The sequence below is a fragment of the Oncorhynchus masou genome, chromosome 24, assembly GCF_036934945.1.
Source record: "Oncorhynchus masou masou isolate Uvic2021 chromosome 24, UVic_Omas_1.1, whole genome shotgun sequence".
NCBI lineage: Eukaryota > Metazoa > Chordata > Actinopteri > Salmoniformes > Salmonidae > Oncorhynchus > Oncorhynchus masou.
Window position 1 is genome coordinate 16,330,586 of NC_088235.1, and position 19,336 is coordinate 16,349,921.

The 19,336-nt window shown below is 45.1% G+C and overlaps 1 protein-coding gene across 6 annotated transcripts in view; it reads left to right on the forward strand.

Moving 5' to 3' along the window:
- The window catches only part of LOC135511864 (neurexin-1a-like), a 918,691-nt gene that overhangs the window by 479,740 nt on the left and 419,615 nt on the right, over positions 1-19,336 (forward strand). For 4 of the 6 annotated variants that reach the window (XM_064933359.1, XM_064933363.1, XM_064933361.1 and 1 more), the window contains exon 1: positions 17,336-17,707. The exons of the other annotated variants lie outside the window; for them this stretch is intronic. In XM_064933359.1, the coding sequence (XP_064789431.1) occupies positions 17,410-17,707 (298 nt within the window). In that variant the 5' untranslated portion in view covers positions 17,336-17,409. Of the gene's footprint in view, positions 1-17,335; positions 17,708-19,336 lie in introns of those variants that run through there. 6 annotated transcript variants of the gene reach the window in all.

Sequence of the window (19,336 nt, forward strand, 5' to 3'; positions counted from 1 at the left end):
CCATCCATCCCTTCTCCTTTTCTTCTCCGTTCATCCGTTCAGTTTAATGGGAATAATTCCCAACACTTTGCCTTGGACAGACTGGCCTGATGACAGTCATCACACAGGATACGGCGCAGTGCCCCAGATTGGCCAGTGTTGTCACTGATCCTCTCACTGCCTGTGAGGACACACATGCTCACTCTCTCTCTCGCTCTCTCTCGCTCTCTCTTTCTCCACACTTCTAATTGCTTGCCAAGCCATCACCACTCATGAACGCAACTATCATCCTGCCAAAAATCTTCTTAATTTCTCTTTTCACACATACAGTACTCATAGCTACCCACAGTCTACTCCCTCATTCACAGAGTTAGCTACCAATTCCCTACTGGGGAAAAGGAAGCAATCTCTATCTCTCTCTCCCTCAGTTATCACCAGCAGTATGCCTAATTCTCAAACTAGTTTTATCAGCTGATAGAGAATATACACAGTCATAGCCTCCTGTTTAATACACAAGGCTCATAAAAGACCTCTCCAGTGCCATGTCCAATAGCCGGTGTTTGAGAAAGAGAAGAGAAGAGGAATATATTCATTGTGTCTCCATATCTCCCCACTCTGTCTTCAAGTCAAAATGTTAATGAGTATTGTATTTGGAACAACAACATATTCCTTCTTAGTTATGTCATTTAGAAATGCATGATTAAACAATTTGAATTTGCCTTAGAGTAGACTGTGGTGATGCATGATACAGGCTGTCTGGATATTAGCCAGTATGGTAGCTAGCTCTTTCCTGATACAGGCTGTCTGGATATTAGCCAGTATGGTAGCTAGCTCGTTCCTGATACAGGCTGTCTGGATATTAGCCAGTATGGTAGCTAGCTCGTTCCTGATACAGGCTGTCTGGATAGTAGCCAGTATGGTAGCTAGCTCTTTCCTGATACAGGCTGTCTGGATATTAGCCAGTATGGTAGCTAGCTCTTTCCTGATACAGGCTGTCTGGATATTAGCCAGTATGGTAGCTAGCTCTTTCCTGATACAGGCTGTCTGGATAGTAGCCAGTATGGTAGCTAGCTCTTTCCTGATACAGGCTGTATGGATAGTAGCCAGTATGGTAGCTTGCTCTTTCCTGATACAGGCTGTCTGGATAGTAGCCAGTATGGTAGCTAGCTCGTTCCTGATACAGGCTGTCTTGATATTAGCCAGTATGGTAGCTAGCTCGTTCCTGATACAGGCTGTCTTGATATTAGCCAGTATGGTAGCTAGCTCTTTCCTGTTCTCTCATCCCTGTTTTCTCCTCTGTGCCCCACGCAGTGTTTTTGATGTCTGTTCTCTTGTTCAACAGTGCTTTGACATACAGCATGTGGTATAATAGTAGTTCACACGCACACACACACACACACACACACACACACACACACACACACACACACACGCACACACACACACACACACACACACACACTGCAATGCTCCATTGAGCACCATTTGCATTGTCAACGGGACACTCCTGAGCTCTGTCACACCATGCGAGCAGCAGCACGTCGGATAATTTTACATAAAACATATGCTGTGTATTAATGCATGTGTATACATAGTGTGCTTCCCAAATTGATCCCCTATTTCCTATGTAGTGCACTACTTTTGACCAGGACCCATAGGGCTCTGTTCAAAACTAGTGCAATATATAGGGAAAGGGTGGCATTTGGAACACAGTCATACAGAACTGTATGAATTTCATCATGCCAGAGTATAGAGTTGAGGGCTACGGCATTGACTTCTCCTTTCTTTTCTTCTCTTCAACCTGTTCTCACCAGATGCTACAGCCCTTCAACTCAACATGTCTCCTCACAGCAGCGTAGCACGATGTCTTTCTGTTCAGTCAAGTGACTAACATAAAGTGGTTATGCACATGCATGTGATAGAAAAACGCATTACCCTAAGAAGCTACTCAATGTCAACTCTAGTCTACTGTCAATATAAGCAGGCATGCAGGTAACTGCCAAAATAAAGGAAACACCAACATAAAGAGTCTTAATAGGGTGTTGGGTCACCACGACCCAGAACGACTTCAATGCAACTTGGCATATATTCTACAATTGTCTGGAACTCTATTGGAGGGATGCGACACAGTTCTTCCACGAGAAATTCCATAATTTGGTGTTTTGTTGATGGTGGTGGAAAACGCTGTCACAGGCGACACTCTAGAATATCCCATACGTCTGTTCAATTGGGTTGAGATCTGGTGACTGAGACAACCATGACACATGGTTTATATCGTTTTCATGCTTATCAAACCATTTAGTGACCACTTGGATGTGGGCATTGTTGTCCTGGAAGTGACCACTCCTATCAGGATAGAAATGATTCACCATAGGTTGAAGGTGATCACTGAGAATGGCTGTATTGGCGTTTACCTTGCCCTCTAAGGGGTTGAGAGGAACTAACCCATGGCAGGAAAATGCATCCCACACCACAACAGAGCCGGAACAAACCTCCTTTACTCCATTGTTTCCTTTATTTAACCCCTACTGAATATATAGTATAAGCAATTTTAGCAGACACTTTTATCCAAAGTGAATTATGGTGTGTGTGTGCATGTTTTGTATGCGTGTCCCAAGCGTGAATCAAACCCATGAGTCTTGCCATTGCAAGGGCGATGCTCTACCAAATGAGCCACAAAGGACCAGACATCAAATCAAAGAATATTGGTTGCGTACACATATTTGCAGATGTTATCGCAGGTGTAGAAAAATGATTGAGTTTCTAGCTCAAACAGTGCAGTAATAACTAGCAATGAAAAATAACACACACAAAATCATTTGTTTTAAGAAATTAACAATGTCGAAGAACGGAATATAAATATAGACTGAGTGTTAAAAACATTAGGAATCTCTGCTTTTTCCATTACTCATTTTGTGTGCCATAACTGTTTATATTTAGATGCAGGAGCTCCACAATACTTTTGAGCTAATAATATTCAATGAGATGAACAGGACCTCAAGCAGTAGAAAAGTTGAGGTGCCAGTACTTAGCTCCAGTGAGCTCCTGCCCAAGACAAGCACCAGTAGTAGGTGCCAGGCGCACCGGTTTGAATGTGTCAAGAACTGCAACACTGCTGGATTTTTCACACTCAATAGATTTCCATGTGTATCAAAAATGGTCCACCACCCAAAGGACATCCAGCCAACTTGCCACAACTGTGGGAAGCATTGGAGACAACATGGGCCAACATCCCTGTAGAACACTTTCAAGACCTTGTAGAGTCCATGCCCCGACTACTTGAGGCTGTTTTGAGGGCTAAAAGGGGTGCAACTCAATATTAAGAAGGCATTCCTAATGGTTTGTACACTCCGCAATGCAATCTCCATAATCAAATCAAATCACATTTTATTTGTCACATACACATGGTTAGCAGATGTTAATGCGAGTGTAGCGAAATGCTTGTGCTTCCAGTTCCGACAATGCAGTAATAACCAACAAGTAATCTAACTAACAATTCCTAAACTACTGTCTTATACACAGTGTAAGGGGATAAAGAATATGTACATAAAGATATGGATGAGTGATGGTGTAGAGCAGCATAGGCAAGATACAGTAGATGGTATCGAGTACAGTATATACATATGAGATGAGTAGGTGGCGAATAGGTGGTGTGGACCGTGGTGGATCGTGTGTGGACCGTGGTGGAGCGTGTGTGGACCGTGGTGGATCGTGTGTGGACCGTGGTGGAGCGTGTGTGTACCGTGGTGGAGCGTGTGTGGACCGTGGTGGAGCGTGTGTGGACCGTGGTGGAGCGTGTGTGTACCGTGGTGGAGCGTGTGTGGACCGTGGTGGAGCGTGTGTGGACCGTGGTGGAGCGTGTGTGGACCGTGGTGGAGCGTGTGTGGACCGTGGTGGATCGTGTGTGGACCGTGGTGGAGCGTGTGTGTACCGTGGTGGAGCGTGTGTGGACCGTGGTGGAGCATGTGTGGACCGTGGTGGAGCGTGTGGACCGTGGTGGAGCGTGTGTGTGTGGTGGACGTGTGGTGGTGGAGCGTGTGTGGACCGTGGTGGAGCGTGTGTGGACCGTGGTGGAGCGTGTGTGGACCGTGGTGGAGCGTGTGTGGACCGTGGTGGAGCGTGTGTGGACCGTGGTGGAGCGTGTGTGGACCGTGGTGGAGCGTGTGTGGACCGTGGTGGAGCGTGTGTGGACCGTGGTGGAGCGTGTGTGGACCGTGGTGGAGCGTGTGTGGACCGTGGTGGAGCGTGTGTGGACTGTGATTATTTGTGATGGGATGAAATGTGATTTTAGCTTCTAAAATGTGAGATTTGTTTTTTCATAAGGTTAGGGCTCTGCTCAATCAGTGGCCCGCCCCTGTGAAGGGACCCGCCCCTGTGAAACACGCCCTCCTCCCCCTTCCTATATAAAGCCTTGACGGCAATATAGCCTCCTGTTCCGAGGACGTGAGGACGACGGTCCGATGTCAGAATGGTTCAGATAATAACTACAGAACGAAGCCAACATCAGCGTGAGCTTTGGTTGCGAATGGTATGATCTTTGAATTCGTATTCACTACAGAAGTGATACCTCCTAACCATTGAGTTAGCAACAGCAGCTGCAAACGAGGGTTATGAAGGAACAGACAGAGTATCCCGTCTGTCACACAACAATGTTACTACAACGTATGCAATTGACCACCAGTGTAACGATCGTCTGTGGTGGAAGAAGGTGAGGACCAAAGCACAGCGTGGTACGTGTTCATGTTATTTAATAATGTAATGAACACTGAATAAAACAACAAACGTGAAATTAATCAAACCGAAACAGTACCGTGTGGCACCAACACTAACACGGAAAATAAACACCCACAACTCAAAAGTGAAACCAGGCTCCCTAAGTATGATTCTCAATCAGGGACAACGATTGACAGCTGCCTCTGATTGAGAACCATACCAGGCCTAACACAGAAAATCCCAAATTATAGGAAAAAGAACATAGACAACCCACCCAACTCACGCCCGGACCATATTAAAATAAAGACATAAAAAAGGAACTAAGGTCAGAACGTGACAACCTGAGACATTATTCAAAGGACAAAGGACTCGGTTTGGCAACACGACCTTCCATCTACCACCAACCTACTGAAGTGCAGGTCAGAGTAAATATTTATTGCATTTTAAATATGTATGGGCGGTAATTTAGAATACATAAAATACTGTATTTACTATAGCATAGCTTCTTTCTTTGGTCCTCAGTCTTCCCGCTGTTTCACTCAAACCCAGCCCCTTTTCTTTTGTGTAACCAGCTGTCATATCTGTTCCGCCCGCTAGGGACATTTTCCTTTATGACGTAATTTGTAATCAAGTTATGATTAATTATGTGTATGTGTAATTCTGTGTGATTAGTTAGGTATTTAGTAAATACATAATTAAACCCAATTCTGTATTGCTGATTCAACTTGTTAGCCAGGGTTCGTGAAGATAAGCAAGAATTTACAACTTTCAGATGAGACTGAATTAAGGTGACGATTAATATTGACTGATATTGATGTAAAACATCACTAGGTCTTTAAGAGTTTATTGGGAGGATAACAGCTCTATAAATATTATTTTGTGGTGCCCTGACTCTCTTAGCTCAATCTCCCTCCTCTCCTCTACCCCTCTACCACCTACTCTCTCCCTCCTCTCCTCTACCCCTCTACCACCTACTCTCTCCCTCCTCTCCTCTACCCCTCCACCTCCTACTCTCTCCCTCCTCTCCTCTACCCCTCCACCTCATACTCTCTCCCTCCTCTCCTCTACCCCTCCACCTCCTACTCTCTCCCTCCTCTCCTCTACCCCTCCACCTCATACTCTCTCCCTCCTCTCCTCTACCCCTCCACCTCATACTGTCTCCCTCCTCTCCTCTACCCCTCTACCACCTACTCTCTCCCTCCTCTCCTCTACCCCTCTACCACCTACTATCTCCCTCCTCTCCTCTATCCCTCTACCACCTACTCTCTCCCTCCTCTACTCTACCCCTCTACCACCTACTCTCTCCCTCCTCTACTCTACCCCTCTACCACCTACTCTCTCCCTCCTCTACTCTACCCCTCTACCACCTACTATCTCCCTCCTCTCCTCTACCCCTCTAACACCTACTCTCTCCCTCCTCTCCTCTATCCCTCTAACACCTACTCTCTCCCTCCTCTCCTCTATCTGACTAGAGCTTTTCTATGGGCCTTTCTCTCTTTTTTCCTCTGTCCTTCTTTCCTATACCTGGCTCTTTCCTCTGTGCAATAATAGCATTGTCTTGGTCTTAGAGACACAAAGAAAATAAATAAAAATAAGGGTTTGTTTTTCTCTTCGTCTGACAGTCTTCTGACGCAAGTGAAAAGTTTTGATAATTTTTGAGCATAGTAAAGTCAAGCACAGGTGTCAAGCACTGTGCTTAAAAACGTACTTTTCTAGCACATCCTGTGTGACCTCATACACCAAGACATCAGCTGTGCTCTGTTGTTCCATTGTCATGGTCACACAGAGCTATAGTGAGACTACTTTGAGCTCCCGAGTGGCGCAGCGGTCTAAGGCACTGCATCTCAGTGGTAGAGGTGTCACTACAGACAGACACCATGCTGAATCCATGCTGTATCACAACCGGCATTGATTGGGAGTCCCATTGGCCCAGCGTAGTCTGGGTTATTTGGTGTAGGCTGTTAGTGTAAATAAGAATTTGTTCTTAACTGAAAAAACTCTGTAACTGGAAATGTTTGGTTGACAGGGCTCTTTCTCTCTATGTTTCCTTCCTCTGCTTTCTGTGGAAGAGTTAATATGCCCCTTCTCTTTCCCCAGTATCTTGAGAGGTTTACTGGAGCAGAAATAGGTACTCGTCTAAGAATTACTGACATAGTGTAATACTGCTTATCCCCTCACTGGGAGATATAATGTGTCCCAAATGGCACCATATTCCCTTTATTGTGCACTACTTTTGACCAGGGACCATAGGCCATAGGGTGCTATTTGGGACAGAACCAGAGGCATTCTATGAACACATCTTTTCAAATCTACACAAACGATGTCATCGCAGTACTTCTATGTTGCCACATGGTGGCACCATGTAACAAGTAACATATATAAAACCTGACCTAGGTGTGGTCACTACACACCTCACCTGAATCGGTTTGTGTCATTCTGTTTAGAACACCCAATCAGACCTCAACAATGTGTGATGTATAGCAGGTATCACACTTGTGAGACATGATTTGTCACCAATTGTTGATGTTGCCATGAAAAAGTTTACCTGTGAGTTGGGATTTAGGGAGTTAGTCTCGTGTCCTTGTGAAGCATGCGGGCCTGATAGATTGCCTTATTAGCTGGAATTATGCAGATTGCAGCCCTGCTAATTATTATTAAACACAAACACACATACACACACACAAACACACACACATATGCACAAACACATGCATGTGCACACACACACACTTAATGTATTAATACTGATCATAATTAGGGTAAAGAAATTCAACAAGAGCGGTACTCAGTTTCACGGGTTGCAAATGAGGAAGGATGGAGCTCCAGGGGAGGTTGTGTTTAGCTGATTCAGTAACACCAGGTGGCCCTGATTAACTCTTTAGTCACATCCCAGTTCACCTATTTACTTATCGTCTTGCCTACACCTAGCAAACAGTTTTTTTTTAATTATTTGATAAAAAAATATTCCATTATATTTGGAACGGAAAGCCAGACAAAATTACACAGGCCTATTTGTATAATGACTTCAGAGGGCAGAAATGATTAATATACATTGAAGTATTAGACCTCTCACTAAAGGTTTCAGTCATACAAAAGTTATATATAAAACCAAACTGTTTCTTGAGCAAATTATCTTTATTCAGATTACAACCTCTCACTTGGTTATTTGAAAGGGAAATCATCTCCCAAATATTGCTATTTTTTAAACAAGCCATAGAAAGTTGGTTGCAATTTCAATTTAATCCTACAGAAGAGATAGAACAAATAATACAACAAATATTGTGGTTAAACTCAAATATACTTATTGATAAAAAAACATACATTTTTGATCAAAATAAAATAAAAAGTATAATCTTCATAAATGATATCATAAATAGGACTGGTGGAGTTGTCACACATGCAGCTAATGCAAACATATGGAAATGTCTGCTCTACTCAAAAATAAACCAACTAGCAGCATTACCACAAACATGGCAGAGGAAAGTGGAAGGGGGAAAAGTAAGGAACTTGTCTGTCGGCAAAAGACCATCATTGGTTAATGAAAATTGTGATAAATAAAAAAGTAAACCAGTTTAATTTAAGCACCGAAAACTGTACAGCCGTGACATATAAATTGCAAAATAGTTGGGAAGAGGTTTATGAACTGATATGCAAAACGATGCCGGATTCAAAGCTCAGTTTAAATTATTATACATAATTCATGCAACCAATAGAAATAAGCAATGAAGGCCCGAGGAGTTGTGGTATATGGCCAATATACCACGGCTAAGCTGTTCTTAGGCATGGTCACACAACTGGACACAGCCCTTAGCCGTAGTATACTTGCCTTATATAACAAACCCCAGAGGAGCCTTATTGCTATTATAAACTGGCTACCAACATAAATAGAGTAGTAAAACTAAATGTTTTGTCATACCTGTGGTATACTGTCTGATATACCACGGCTGTCAGCCAATCAGCATTCAGGGCTCGAACCACCCAGTTTATAATGTTATTTATATGGGGGATACAACCTTCAGCTCTGCAGATTTTGCTGCAATGAGAAATAATCATTAGATCATTTGTTTTGGTACTGTCCATATGTAGCTTGTTTTTGGTCACAGGTCCAGGAATGGCTGAAATTGCAATATTTACCTGGAGTTAACCCTGCAGACAGCACTGCTAGGTGACTTGAAAAGTCATAGTCAATTGATCAATGATATTATAATACTTTCAGCAAAAATGTGTACTTTCTGTTTACAATCTGTAGAAACAATGAGAATAGAAACGCTCAAAACATTTGTGAAGCTTCACAGCACAGTTGAAAAATATATGGCAAATAGGAGTCTAAAATGGGTGGTGTTAAGAGATAAATGGGAGGGGTTGAATGGAGCTGAAGGGTGGGACTAATAACAACAAATAATAACAAGATAACTAATATAAAACATACTGAGTCCGTTAAACATATATCAGTTAAGAACTTTTGTGAAAGAGCAGTTTGAAAGATATGGCAAATAGATCCAGATGGACATCAGAATTGTTGTGTTTGTTTTAAATCCTATATCCTCAGTCATCTATCCCCAATCCTCTATTCCCTATCCCCTATCCTCTATCCCCTATCCTCTACTCCCAATCCCCTATCCACTATCCTCTCTCCTCTATCATCTGCCCCTTATCCTCTATCCTATATCCCCTATCCTCTACTCCCAATCCCCTATCCACTATCCTCTCTCCTCTATCATCTGCCCCTTATCCTCTATCCTATATCCCCTATCCTCTATTCCCGATCCCCTATCCACTATCCTCTCTCCTCTATCATCTGCCCCTTATCCTCTATCCTATATCCCCTATCCTCTATTCCCGATCCCCTATCCACTATCCTCTCTCCTCTATCATCTGCCCCTTATCCTCTATCCTATATCCCCTATCCTCTATTCCCGATCCCCTATCCACTATCCTCTCTCCTCTATCATCTGTCCCTTATCCTCTATCCTTTATCTCCTCTATCATCTGTCCCATTTCCTCTATTCCCAACCCCACCTCCCATATCCCCTATCATATATCCTCTATCCCCATATCCCCTATCATCTATGCCCCATCTTCTCTCCTCTCCTGTCTCATGTCTCTTCTCTCATCTATACTCTCCTCTGTCCCATATTCTCTCTCCTCTACTCTTTATACTCTCTCTGCTATAGTCTCTCCTCTATCCCATATACTCTCTCCTCTCTTGTCTCTTCTCTCCTCTGTCCCATATTCTCTCTCCTCTACTCGTTATACTCTCTCTGCTATAGTCTCTCCTCTATCCCATATCCTCTCTCCTCTCTTGTCTCTTCTCTCCTCTGTCCCATATTCTCTCTCCTCTACTCTTTATACTCTCTCTGCTATAGTCTCTCCTCTATCCCATATCCTCTCTCCTCTCTTGTCTCTTCTCTCCTCTATCCCATATCCTCTCTCCTCTCTTGTCTCTTCTCTCCTCTATCTCATATCCTCTCTCCTCTCCTGACTCTTCTCTCCTCTATACTCTCCTCTGACCCATATTCTCTCTCATCTACCCTCTATTCTCCCTCTGCTATAGTCTCTCCTCTAGCCTCTGTCCTCTCCTTTGTCCTCTATCTTCCTCTCTCCTATTTCCTCTTCTCTACTCTCTGCTATCTCTCCTCTCATCTCTCCTCTCATCTCTCCTCTTCTCTGCTCTCTGCTCCCTCTCCTCTCCTCTCTACTCTCTCCTCTAGTCTATCATCTCACTGCTTCCCAGCTCAGCCTCACAGTAGCACCGCTGTTAGGCTTTTCTTTCCCTTCGGCTGTGAAAGAATACCACAGTGGTCCAAAGAGGATGTCATCCAAATGAACAGCCACCGTGAAAACAGGACCGAGCATCACAAAGCATTAGTATAGGATCCAAAGGAGTGAATGTGGAACATTGAGCTGAGCCTTTAGCCTGTTTAGTTCTTTATTTCTGGACCAACTGAGCACAGAGCTGAGCCTTTAACCTGTTTAGTTATTTAATGTTGGACCAACTGAGCACAGAGCTGAGCCTTTAACCTGTTTAGTTATTTAATGCTGGATCAACTGAGCACAGAGCTGAGCCTTTAACCTGTTTAGTTATTTAATGTTGGACCAACTGAGCACAGAGCTGAGCCTTTAACCTGTTTAGTTATTTAATGCTGGATCAACTGAGCACAGAGCTGAGCCTTTAACCTGTTTAGTTATTTAATGCTGGATCAACTGAGCGCAGAGCAGAGCTGAGCCTTTAACCTGTTTAGTTATTTAATGCTGGATCAACTGAGCACAGAGCAGAGCCTTTAACCTGTTTAGTTATTTAATGCTGGATCAACTGAGCACAGAGCAGAGCCTTTAACCTGTTTAGTTATTTAATGCTGGATCAACTGAGCACAGAGCAGAGCCTTTAACCTGTTTAGTTATTTAATGCTGGATCAACTGAGCACAGAGCAGAGCCTTTAACCTGTTTAGTTATTTAATGCTGGATCAACTGAGCACAGAGCTGAGCCTTTAACCTGTTTAGTTATTTAATGTTGGATCAACTGAGCGCAGAGCTGAGCCTTTAACCTGTTTAGTTATTTAATGTTGGATCAACTGAGCGCAGAGCAGAGCCTTTAACCTGTTTAGTTATTTAATGTTGGATCAACTGAGCGCAGAGCAGAGCATTTAACCTGTTTAGTTATTTAATGTTGGATCAACTGAGCACAGAGCTGAGCCTTTAACCTGTTTAGTTATTTAATGTTGGATCAACTGAGCGCAGAGCAGAGCTGAGCCTTTAGCCTGTTTAGTTCTTTAGTCCTGCACAAACTGAGCACAGAGCTTAACCTTTAGCCTGTTTTAGTTGTTTAGTCCTGGACATACTGAGCACTGAGAAGTGCTGAGCACTGAGCAAGACACACTAAGCATAGACACTGCATCATTGAACATCACAGAGCAGCACTGTGTACAGGGCCATGGCTCTGTTGTGCGGTGGCTATCATCAGTCAGAGCTTTATGTCTACATGTTCTCTGTACCTCCTTAACCCTCATCCACTCCATTCCACTCTCAGTATTACTCTCCTCTCTGTGCTGTGCTGCACAGTGCTGTTATAGCTCTCATAATTTCTCTCTGATGTGGTAGCTCATTGTTAGCTCTGTCTTAGCTATGTATTGGCTATCTGGTGAGGTAATCTTTGGTTCTTTGTTAGCTCTGTGTTAGCTCTCTGGTGAGGAAATGAAGGGCTCTGTGTTAGCTCTGTGGTGAGGAAATGAATGGTTCTGTGTTAGCTCTGTGTTAACTCTCTGGTGAGGGAATGAATGGTTCTCTGTTAGCTCTGAATTATATCTGAGTTAGCTTTGTGTTAGCTCTCTTGTGAGGGAATGCATGGTTCTGTGTTAGCTCTGTATTAGCTCTGTGTTAGCGCTCGGGTGAGGGAATGAATGGATATGTGTTAGCTCTGTTTTGTCTCACTGTTGGGGGAATGAATATATCTGTGTTAGCATTGTGTTAGCTCTCTGGTGAGGGAATGAATGGATATGTGTTAGCTCTGTGGTTTCGGAATGAATAGACTGTGTTAGCATTGTGTTTGCTCTCTGGTGAGGGAATTGAGGGTGCTTTGTTAACTTTGTGTTAGCTCTATGGTGAGGGATTCAATGGCTCTGTGTTAGTTCTCTGGTGAGGGATTGAGTTGTTCTGTGTTAGCTCTGTATTAGGTCTGTGTTAGCTTTGTGTTAGCTCTCTGGTGAGGGAATGAATGGCTCTGTGTTAGGTGTGTATTAGCTCTGTGTTAGCTCTGTATTAGCTCTATGGTGAGGGATTCAATGGCTCTGTGTTTGCTCTCTGGTGAGGGAATGAATTGTTCTGTGTTAGCTCTGTATTAGGTCTGTGTTAGCTCCGTGTTAGCTCTCTAGTGGGGAATGAATGGCTATGTGTAAGCTCTTTGTTAGGTCTCTGGTAAGGGAATGAATGACTCTGTGGTAGCTCTGTGTTTGATCTCTCGTGACGAAATGAATGGATGTGTGTCAGTGTTGTGTTATCTCTCTGGTGAGGGAATTAATGGTTCTTTGTTAGCTCTGTGTTAGCTATCTGGTGATGTCACATTTGTTTAAAGATGGATTGGACCAAGGTGCAGCGTGGTAGGCATACATCTTTCTTTTATTAGAGGACACCAAAAAACAAGAAATACAAAATGAAATGCACAGTTCTGTAGGGCTGGAAAGCAACAGCATTAAAACAAGATCCCATAAACTAAAGTTGGAAAAAAGGCTGGCTAAGTATGATCCTCAATCAGAGACAATGATAGACAGCTGCCTCTGATTGGGAACCATACCCAGCCAACAAAGAAATAGAAAAACTAGAATGCCCAACCAAATCACACCGACCTAACCAAATAGAGAAATAAAAAGGCTCTCTAAGTCAGGGCGTGACAGTACCCCCACCCCAAAGGTGCGGACTCCGGCCACAAAACCTGACTCCATGTGGGAGGGTGCGAGTGGGCATCTAACCTCGGTGGCGGCTCCGGTTTGGGACGTAGACCCAGCTCCGCTCGCTGATCCCTCCGCTTCCGTGGAACCGGACCCAGGTTCGTCGCCAGAGGCTCTTGACCGGGGATCGTCGTCGGATGCTCCGGACCGTAGATCATAGCCGGGGACTCCGGACCGTAGATCGTCGCCGGAGGCTCCGGACTAGGAAGCCTCGCAGAAGGCTCTGGACTGGGAACCCCCACTCTAGGCTCTATGCTGCAGACTGTCGATGAAGGCCCTGGACTGCAGACCGTCGCTGGAGGCTCTGGACTGCCGACCGTAGCTGGAGGCTCTGGACTGCCGGCCGTCGCTGGAGGCTCTGAACTGCAAACCGTCGCTGGAGACTCTGGACCGCAGACCGTCGCTGGAGACTCTGGACCGCAGACCTTCGCTGGAGACTCTGGACCGCCGACCATCGCTGGAGACTCTGGACTGCCGACCATCGCTGGAGGCTCTGGACTGCCAACCATCGCTGGAGACTCTGGACTGCCAACGGACTGCCAACCATCGCTGGAGACTCTGGACTGCCAACGGACTGCCAACCATCGCTGGAGACTCTGGACTGCCAACGGACTGCCAACCATCGCTGGAGACTCTGGACTGCCGACCTTCGTTTGAGGCTCTGGACTGCCGAACATCGCTGGAGACTCTGGACTGCCGACCGTTGGAGGTTCTGGACTGCAGACCGTCCCTGGAGACTCTGGACTGCAGACTCTTGCTGGAGGCTTCGTGCCATGGATCATTACTGGAGGCTTCAGGCCATGGATCATCCCTGGAGGCCTCGTGCCATGGATCATCACTCCGGGCCGTAGATCATCACTGGAGGCTTTGGGCCGTGGATCACCACAAGAGGCTTCGGGCCATGGATCACCACTAGAGGCTTCGGGCCATGGATCATCACTGGAGGCTCCAGGCCATGGATCATCACTGGAGGCTTCGGGCCATGGATCACTACTGGAGGCTTTGTGCGTGGAGCAGGCACAGGACGTACCAGGCTGGAGACACACACTGGAGGCCAGGTGCATGGAGCTGGCACAGGATATACTGGACCGTGGAGGCACACTGGAGGTCTGGAGCGTAGAGCTGGTACAACACGTCCTGGCTGGATGCTCACTTTCGAACGGCAAGTGCACAACCCGTCCTGGCTGTATGCTCACTTTCGCACGGCAAGAACGAGGAGCTGGCACATAACGCGTACTGGAGACACAGTGCATATCCCCGCATAACATGGTGCCTGAATGGTTACATGCTCCTTAAAGCGAGTGCAGGGAGTGGCTCTGGTCTCAACCCTGGCTCTGCCAACCACCCTGTGTGCCACCCCAAAAACGTTGGGGGGCTGCCTCTCGTGCTCCCTTAGTGGTCGCTAACCCCGGTGTCATCTCTGTTCCTCCCTCACTGCCTCCGTCTGCTCCCATGGAAGTTGATCCCTTCCAGGATCTCCTCCCACGTCCAAGATCCCTTACCATCCAAGATATCCTCCCATGTCCAGAATGTCTGCTCCTCCTGGCCACGCTGCTTACTCTGTTTGTGGTGGGATCTTCTGTCACATTCGTTTAAAGGTGGATTGGACCAATGTGCAGGGTGGTAGGCGTACATCTTTCTTTTATTGATGACACCAAAAAACAACAAATACAAAACGAAAGCACAGTTCTGTAGGGCTGGAAAGCAACAGTACAAAAACAAGATCCCACAAACTAAAGGTGATAAAAATGCTGCCTAAGTATGATCCTCAATCAGAGACAACGATAGACAGCTTCCTCTGATTGGGAACCATACCCGGCCAACAAAGAAATAGAAAAACTAGAATGCCCACCCAAATCACACCACGACCTAACCAAATAGAGTAATAAAACGTTTATTTAAGGTCAGGGCGTGACTCTGTGTTAGCTCTCTGGTGATGGAATGAATGGTTATCTGTGTTAGCTCTGTGTTAGCACTCTGGTGAGGGAATTAATGGTTCTTTGTTAGCACTGTGTTAGATCTATGTTAGCTCTGTGTTAGCTCTCTGGTGACGGAATTAATGGTTCTGTATTAGCTCTGTGTTAGCTCTCTAGTGACGGAATGAATGGATATGTGTTAGTGTTGTGTTAGCACTCTGGTGAGGGAATTAATGGTTCTTTGTTAGCACTGTGTTAGCTATTTGTGATGGAAGGAATGGTTCTCTGCAAGCTCTGTATTTGCTCTGTGTTAGCTCTCTGGTGATGGAATGAATGGTTCTCTGTTAGCTCTGTATTAGCTCCGTATTAACTCTCTGGTGAGGGAATGAATGGCTCTGTGTTAGCTCTTTGTTAGCTCTCTGGTGATGGAATGAATGGTTCTGTATTAGCTCTGTATTAGCTCTGTGTTAGCTCTGTGTTAGCTCTCTGGTGAGGGAATTATTGACTCTGTGGTAGCTCTGTGGTGAGGGATTGAATGGATCTGTTTTAGTCTGTGTTAACTCTCTGGTGAGGAAGTGAATTGTTATCTGTTAGCTCTGTGTTAGCTCTCTGGTGTGGGATTGAATTACCCTGTGTTAACTGTCTGAGGGAATGAATGGGTTTTTATCAGCCAGGCAAGCAAGGCTGACTTCAGCACCCTCCCTGTGGACAGCTCTCCACCTTTTGCCAAGCTATGTGTGTGATCCACATCCTTCCTTCAGTGGCATACCCCATTTCCCTAATGTTTGGCTGAGGCTGCAGATGGTCTGGAAATTGTAGTGCGATCTCAGAGTAAAGGAGAAAAGAGAGCAGATTAGTTTTTTATTTTGTTCCCTTTGAAGCTGCAGCGTGGATAAGTGTGGATGGGGTTGTTAAAGAGCTCCGTGATTGGCTGCTGAGAAGCCATCTGGCCGGTCAGCCAAAACAGCTCGAACTCCCCTGGATGGGAACCGTTGGACTGTCGGAACGTACTGCTAGGATCTTATTGTCTTTCTCTACATGACCGCTCTGATACTCTTCACCACTCCACCCAGAGAGAGAGAGAGATAAAGAGGGCGAGAGAGAGAGGAAAGAGGGAAATAACTTGAACAAAATCCAGCCTGAATAGATGTATCTTTCCCTGCTTTGTGTTGCTCTGGCTTCCATTCACTGCCCATCAGATTGTTGGTCTGCGTAGCAGTTGATAGAAAGAAAGAGAGAACGAGAGACGGAGCCCCACATCCCCTGCTTATTTTTCACCCAAGTAGGCTCTTCTTCTGCAATGCATTCTGGCTCCACTGATTCGCTGTGTGGAGCCTGGTCATTTGCATAGACTCTCCCCCTCTTGCTCCACGGCTGGCTGTCGGAGCCCCCCCCTTCCTCCCTATCTCTCTCTCTCCCTCTCCTTCTCTTGTGCACATCTTGCTGAAACTGTGCTCGCTCGCAGTTTCTCAGCCTGAGTGTGTGAGTGGCTCCGTAATGCAGACCAGCCGCTCTCTCTCAGGTGCTGCCGCGTTGTTGCCTCTCCACTGAGTCTTGCAGAGAGTGTAGAGGGAACCTCTAGGAGCGTGTCTTGATACCCGTCGCAGGTGCAACCATTATAGTGCCATCCTCTCAACGTTGCAGCTGCTGCCCACCACCACGGGCAAATGAGAAAGCGTTACTTCGGATTCACTCAAAATCTTTTGGACATCCTCTGAAAACATAAAGGAGGGACATACAGGAGGGACATAAAGGAGGGAATGTTATATTTGCTTTGATGAAGAAGAAGATTTTGAAACTCTATATATGTGGTGATTTTTACCTCAGATTCCAAGTTTGAAAAATCGATGTGGATTTTCTGGAGTATTCTCATTTTTGGAGGGGAGAAAAGTATGCATTTGATTCTGAGCTCTTCTTCGCAGAAGAAAGAGTGAGCAAAAAGGAGAGAGAGTGCGAGCGAGGAAGTGTGTTAGGGGAATTGGAGCAGTGTGGGATTTCTTAGACCCTGTTTGAGGAGTGTGTCCTAATTTCATGAGTGCATATTTCTTCCTTCTCTCTCATTCTTTCCACAATGATTGATCATACTTCTACCACAGTCCCCTTGGTATCCTTGCATATTTCCTAAACTACTGGAAAAACAGCAAGAAAGTTCTCTATTCTCTTCTCCATCTCATTGACTCATTTCTGCAGTGGATTTTCTGTGGATTTGTTGGTCAGTCTGCAGTGTGTGTCCTGGGGCTTGTGAGTGGCGAGAGAGAGTTGGGCTGGCAGGGCACTAAGGGGACTATGGGCCGTCGGGCTCATCATTAAGGTCCCAAATCTTGATACTCAACTTTCCTTGCTGGCCTCTCAGGGAATCATGTTGGGAGGCTGGAGGACACAGCAATCCCCCACCCCCCCACCCTCGAGGCCCAGGCAGGAGCCCCTCTGCTGGGACTTGACCTCGTCTGCCTTCCTTGTCCACTTGGTTCTCTGGATGACTGCTCTAGCCCTGGGGTGTGTGGCCGGATCGGGTCCTGACTCGGGGCCACCAGGGGGGGCCACAGGAGCAGTGGAGGGCCTCCACCACATTCACCCCAACCATGGGGGCAAGCGTCACCAAATCGTGCCTATTGCCCTCCATAGATGGCCTGCCGCCTTGCTACGAGCAGGCCACAGTAAGTATCCTTGTACTCTGACCATAAACACAGCGCTCTGCTCTGTATGCCAATTAGCAGAGGCTTTTATCCAAAGCCATTTAAAATAGTGTGTCCATACATTTTCATATGGGTGGCCCCAGAGGGAATCGAACCCATGATCCTGACAGTGCAAGCTCTACTAACTTAGGCATACAGAACCACAATGAATGACACATGCCGTCACCAACTCCTTAAGCTCTTTGGGGGGAGTTTAATTTGGGTCCCTGAAGGCTCTTTCTACTTCTTACAGCCCAATTACTGGGATGAACGTGTTGTCTATTGAATATGTATTATATTTTTGGTCAATATATTTATATATGTATAATATATATTTTGGTTTTATTTGGTGCTCATCTTTTTGTATTTCACGTGCCACTACAGCTGATTGGATATGGTTTTATTGTGGTACCTTGCAGCTCTTTTCATCATAATCAAGTCCAGGTTCTGGCGTGAGCTACTTGTCTATTGGAAACATAATTGATTTAATTTGCAGCAATACAATAATTATAGTTTCCTTGAATCGTTCACTGTAGCCTACTTCATCTGTCCCTCTATTCCATTTTTATTTGTCTCTTTCTCTCCATATCTCTCTGACGTAGTTCAACTCCATCCCTCTTTTGTCTGCCTCGGCATAGTTCCCTCCCTTCCTCTATCCCTCCCTCCCTCCATAGCATCTCAGATTAACCCTATCCCTCTCTCCAGATGTCTGTGGTGCGGCGGCCACAGCCAGATTAGACAGGATTACAGTGTATGTGGCGTGGCATGGCGTGGCGTGGCGTGGTCGAAACATTCACTGCTGGCCCCCTTTGGCCGATAGAGAGTGTGTAGATATTGCACTCCAGTAGACATGATGAACTAAACTAAATGGTTCAACGTAATGTCACAAAGGGTTTTATTGTTCTTTTCACCATAGAGGTTTCTCATTTTTGGTTCTATAAAGCACCATGCTCATAAGGTTCTAAATAGAATCTGTATGGTCCTAGAAAGAACCCTTCCCTAAGGTTCTATTAAGAACCATTAAAAAGGTTCTATAAAATAGACCAAAAAGGGTTCTGCTACGGTTACAACCCTTTTTGGTGCCTTCAGAAGTATTCATACCCCTTGACTTATTCCACATTGTTTTGTGGTACAGCCTACATTCAAAATGGATTAAATATCATTTTATTCTCACCCATCTACACATAATACCTCCCTGTTGTTCCTTGTAGAGAATCTGTTAATCGATGTGTGTGTATGGGCTAATAGCAGAAAGACCTAAAAAAAAATCTGCGAATATTATATTTATATTTTTTGGAAATACTTGAAATGGTCTTAAAAATCTAAATCAAATAGCAAAATTATCCCTGGTGTGACCTAAGGATTGGATCCTTTTTTTAAATGTTCACCTAAAATGACACAAATCGAACTGCTCAGGACCTGAAGCAAGGATATGCATATGCTTGATACTGTTTGAAAGGAAACACTTGGACATTTGTGAAAATGTGAAATGAATGAAGGAGAATGTAACGCATTAGATCTAGTAAAATTTATATATTTTTTGTCCCATCATCTTTGAAATGCAAGAGAAAGGCCATAATATAGCTATTCCATGTTAGGCGCAATTTAGAT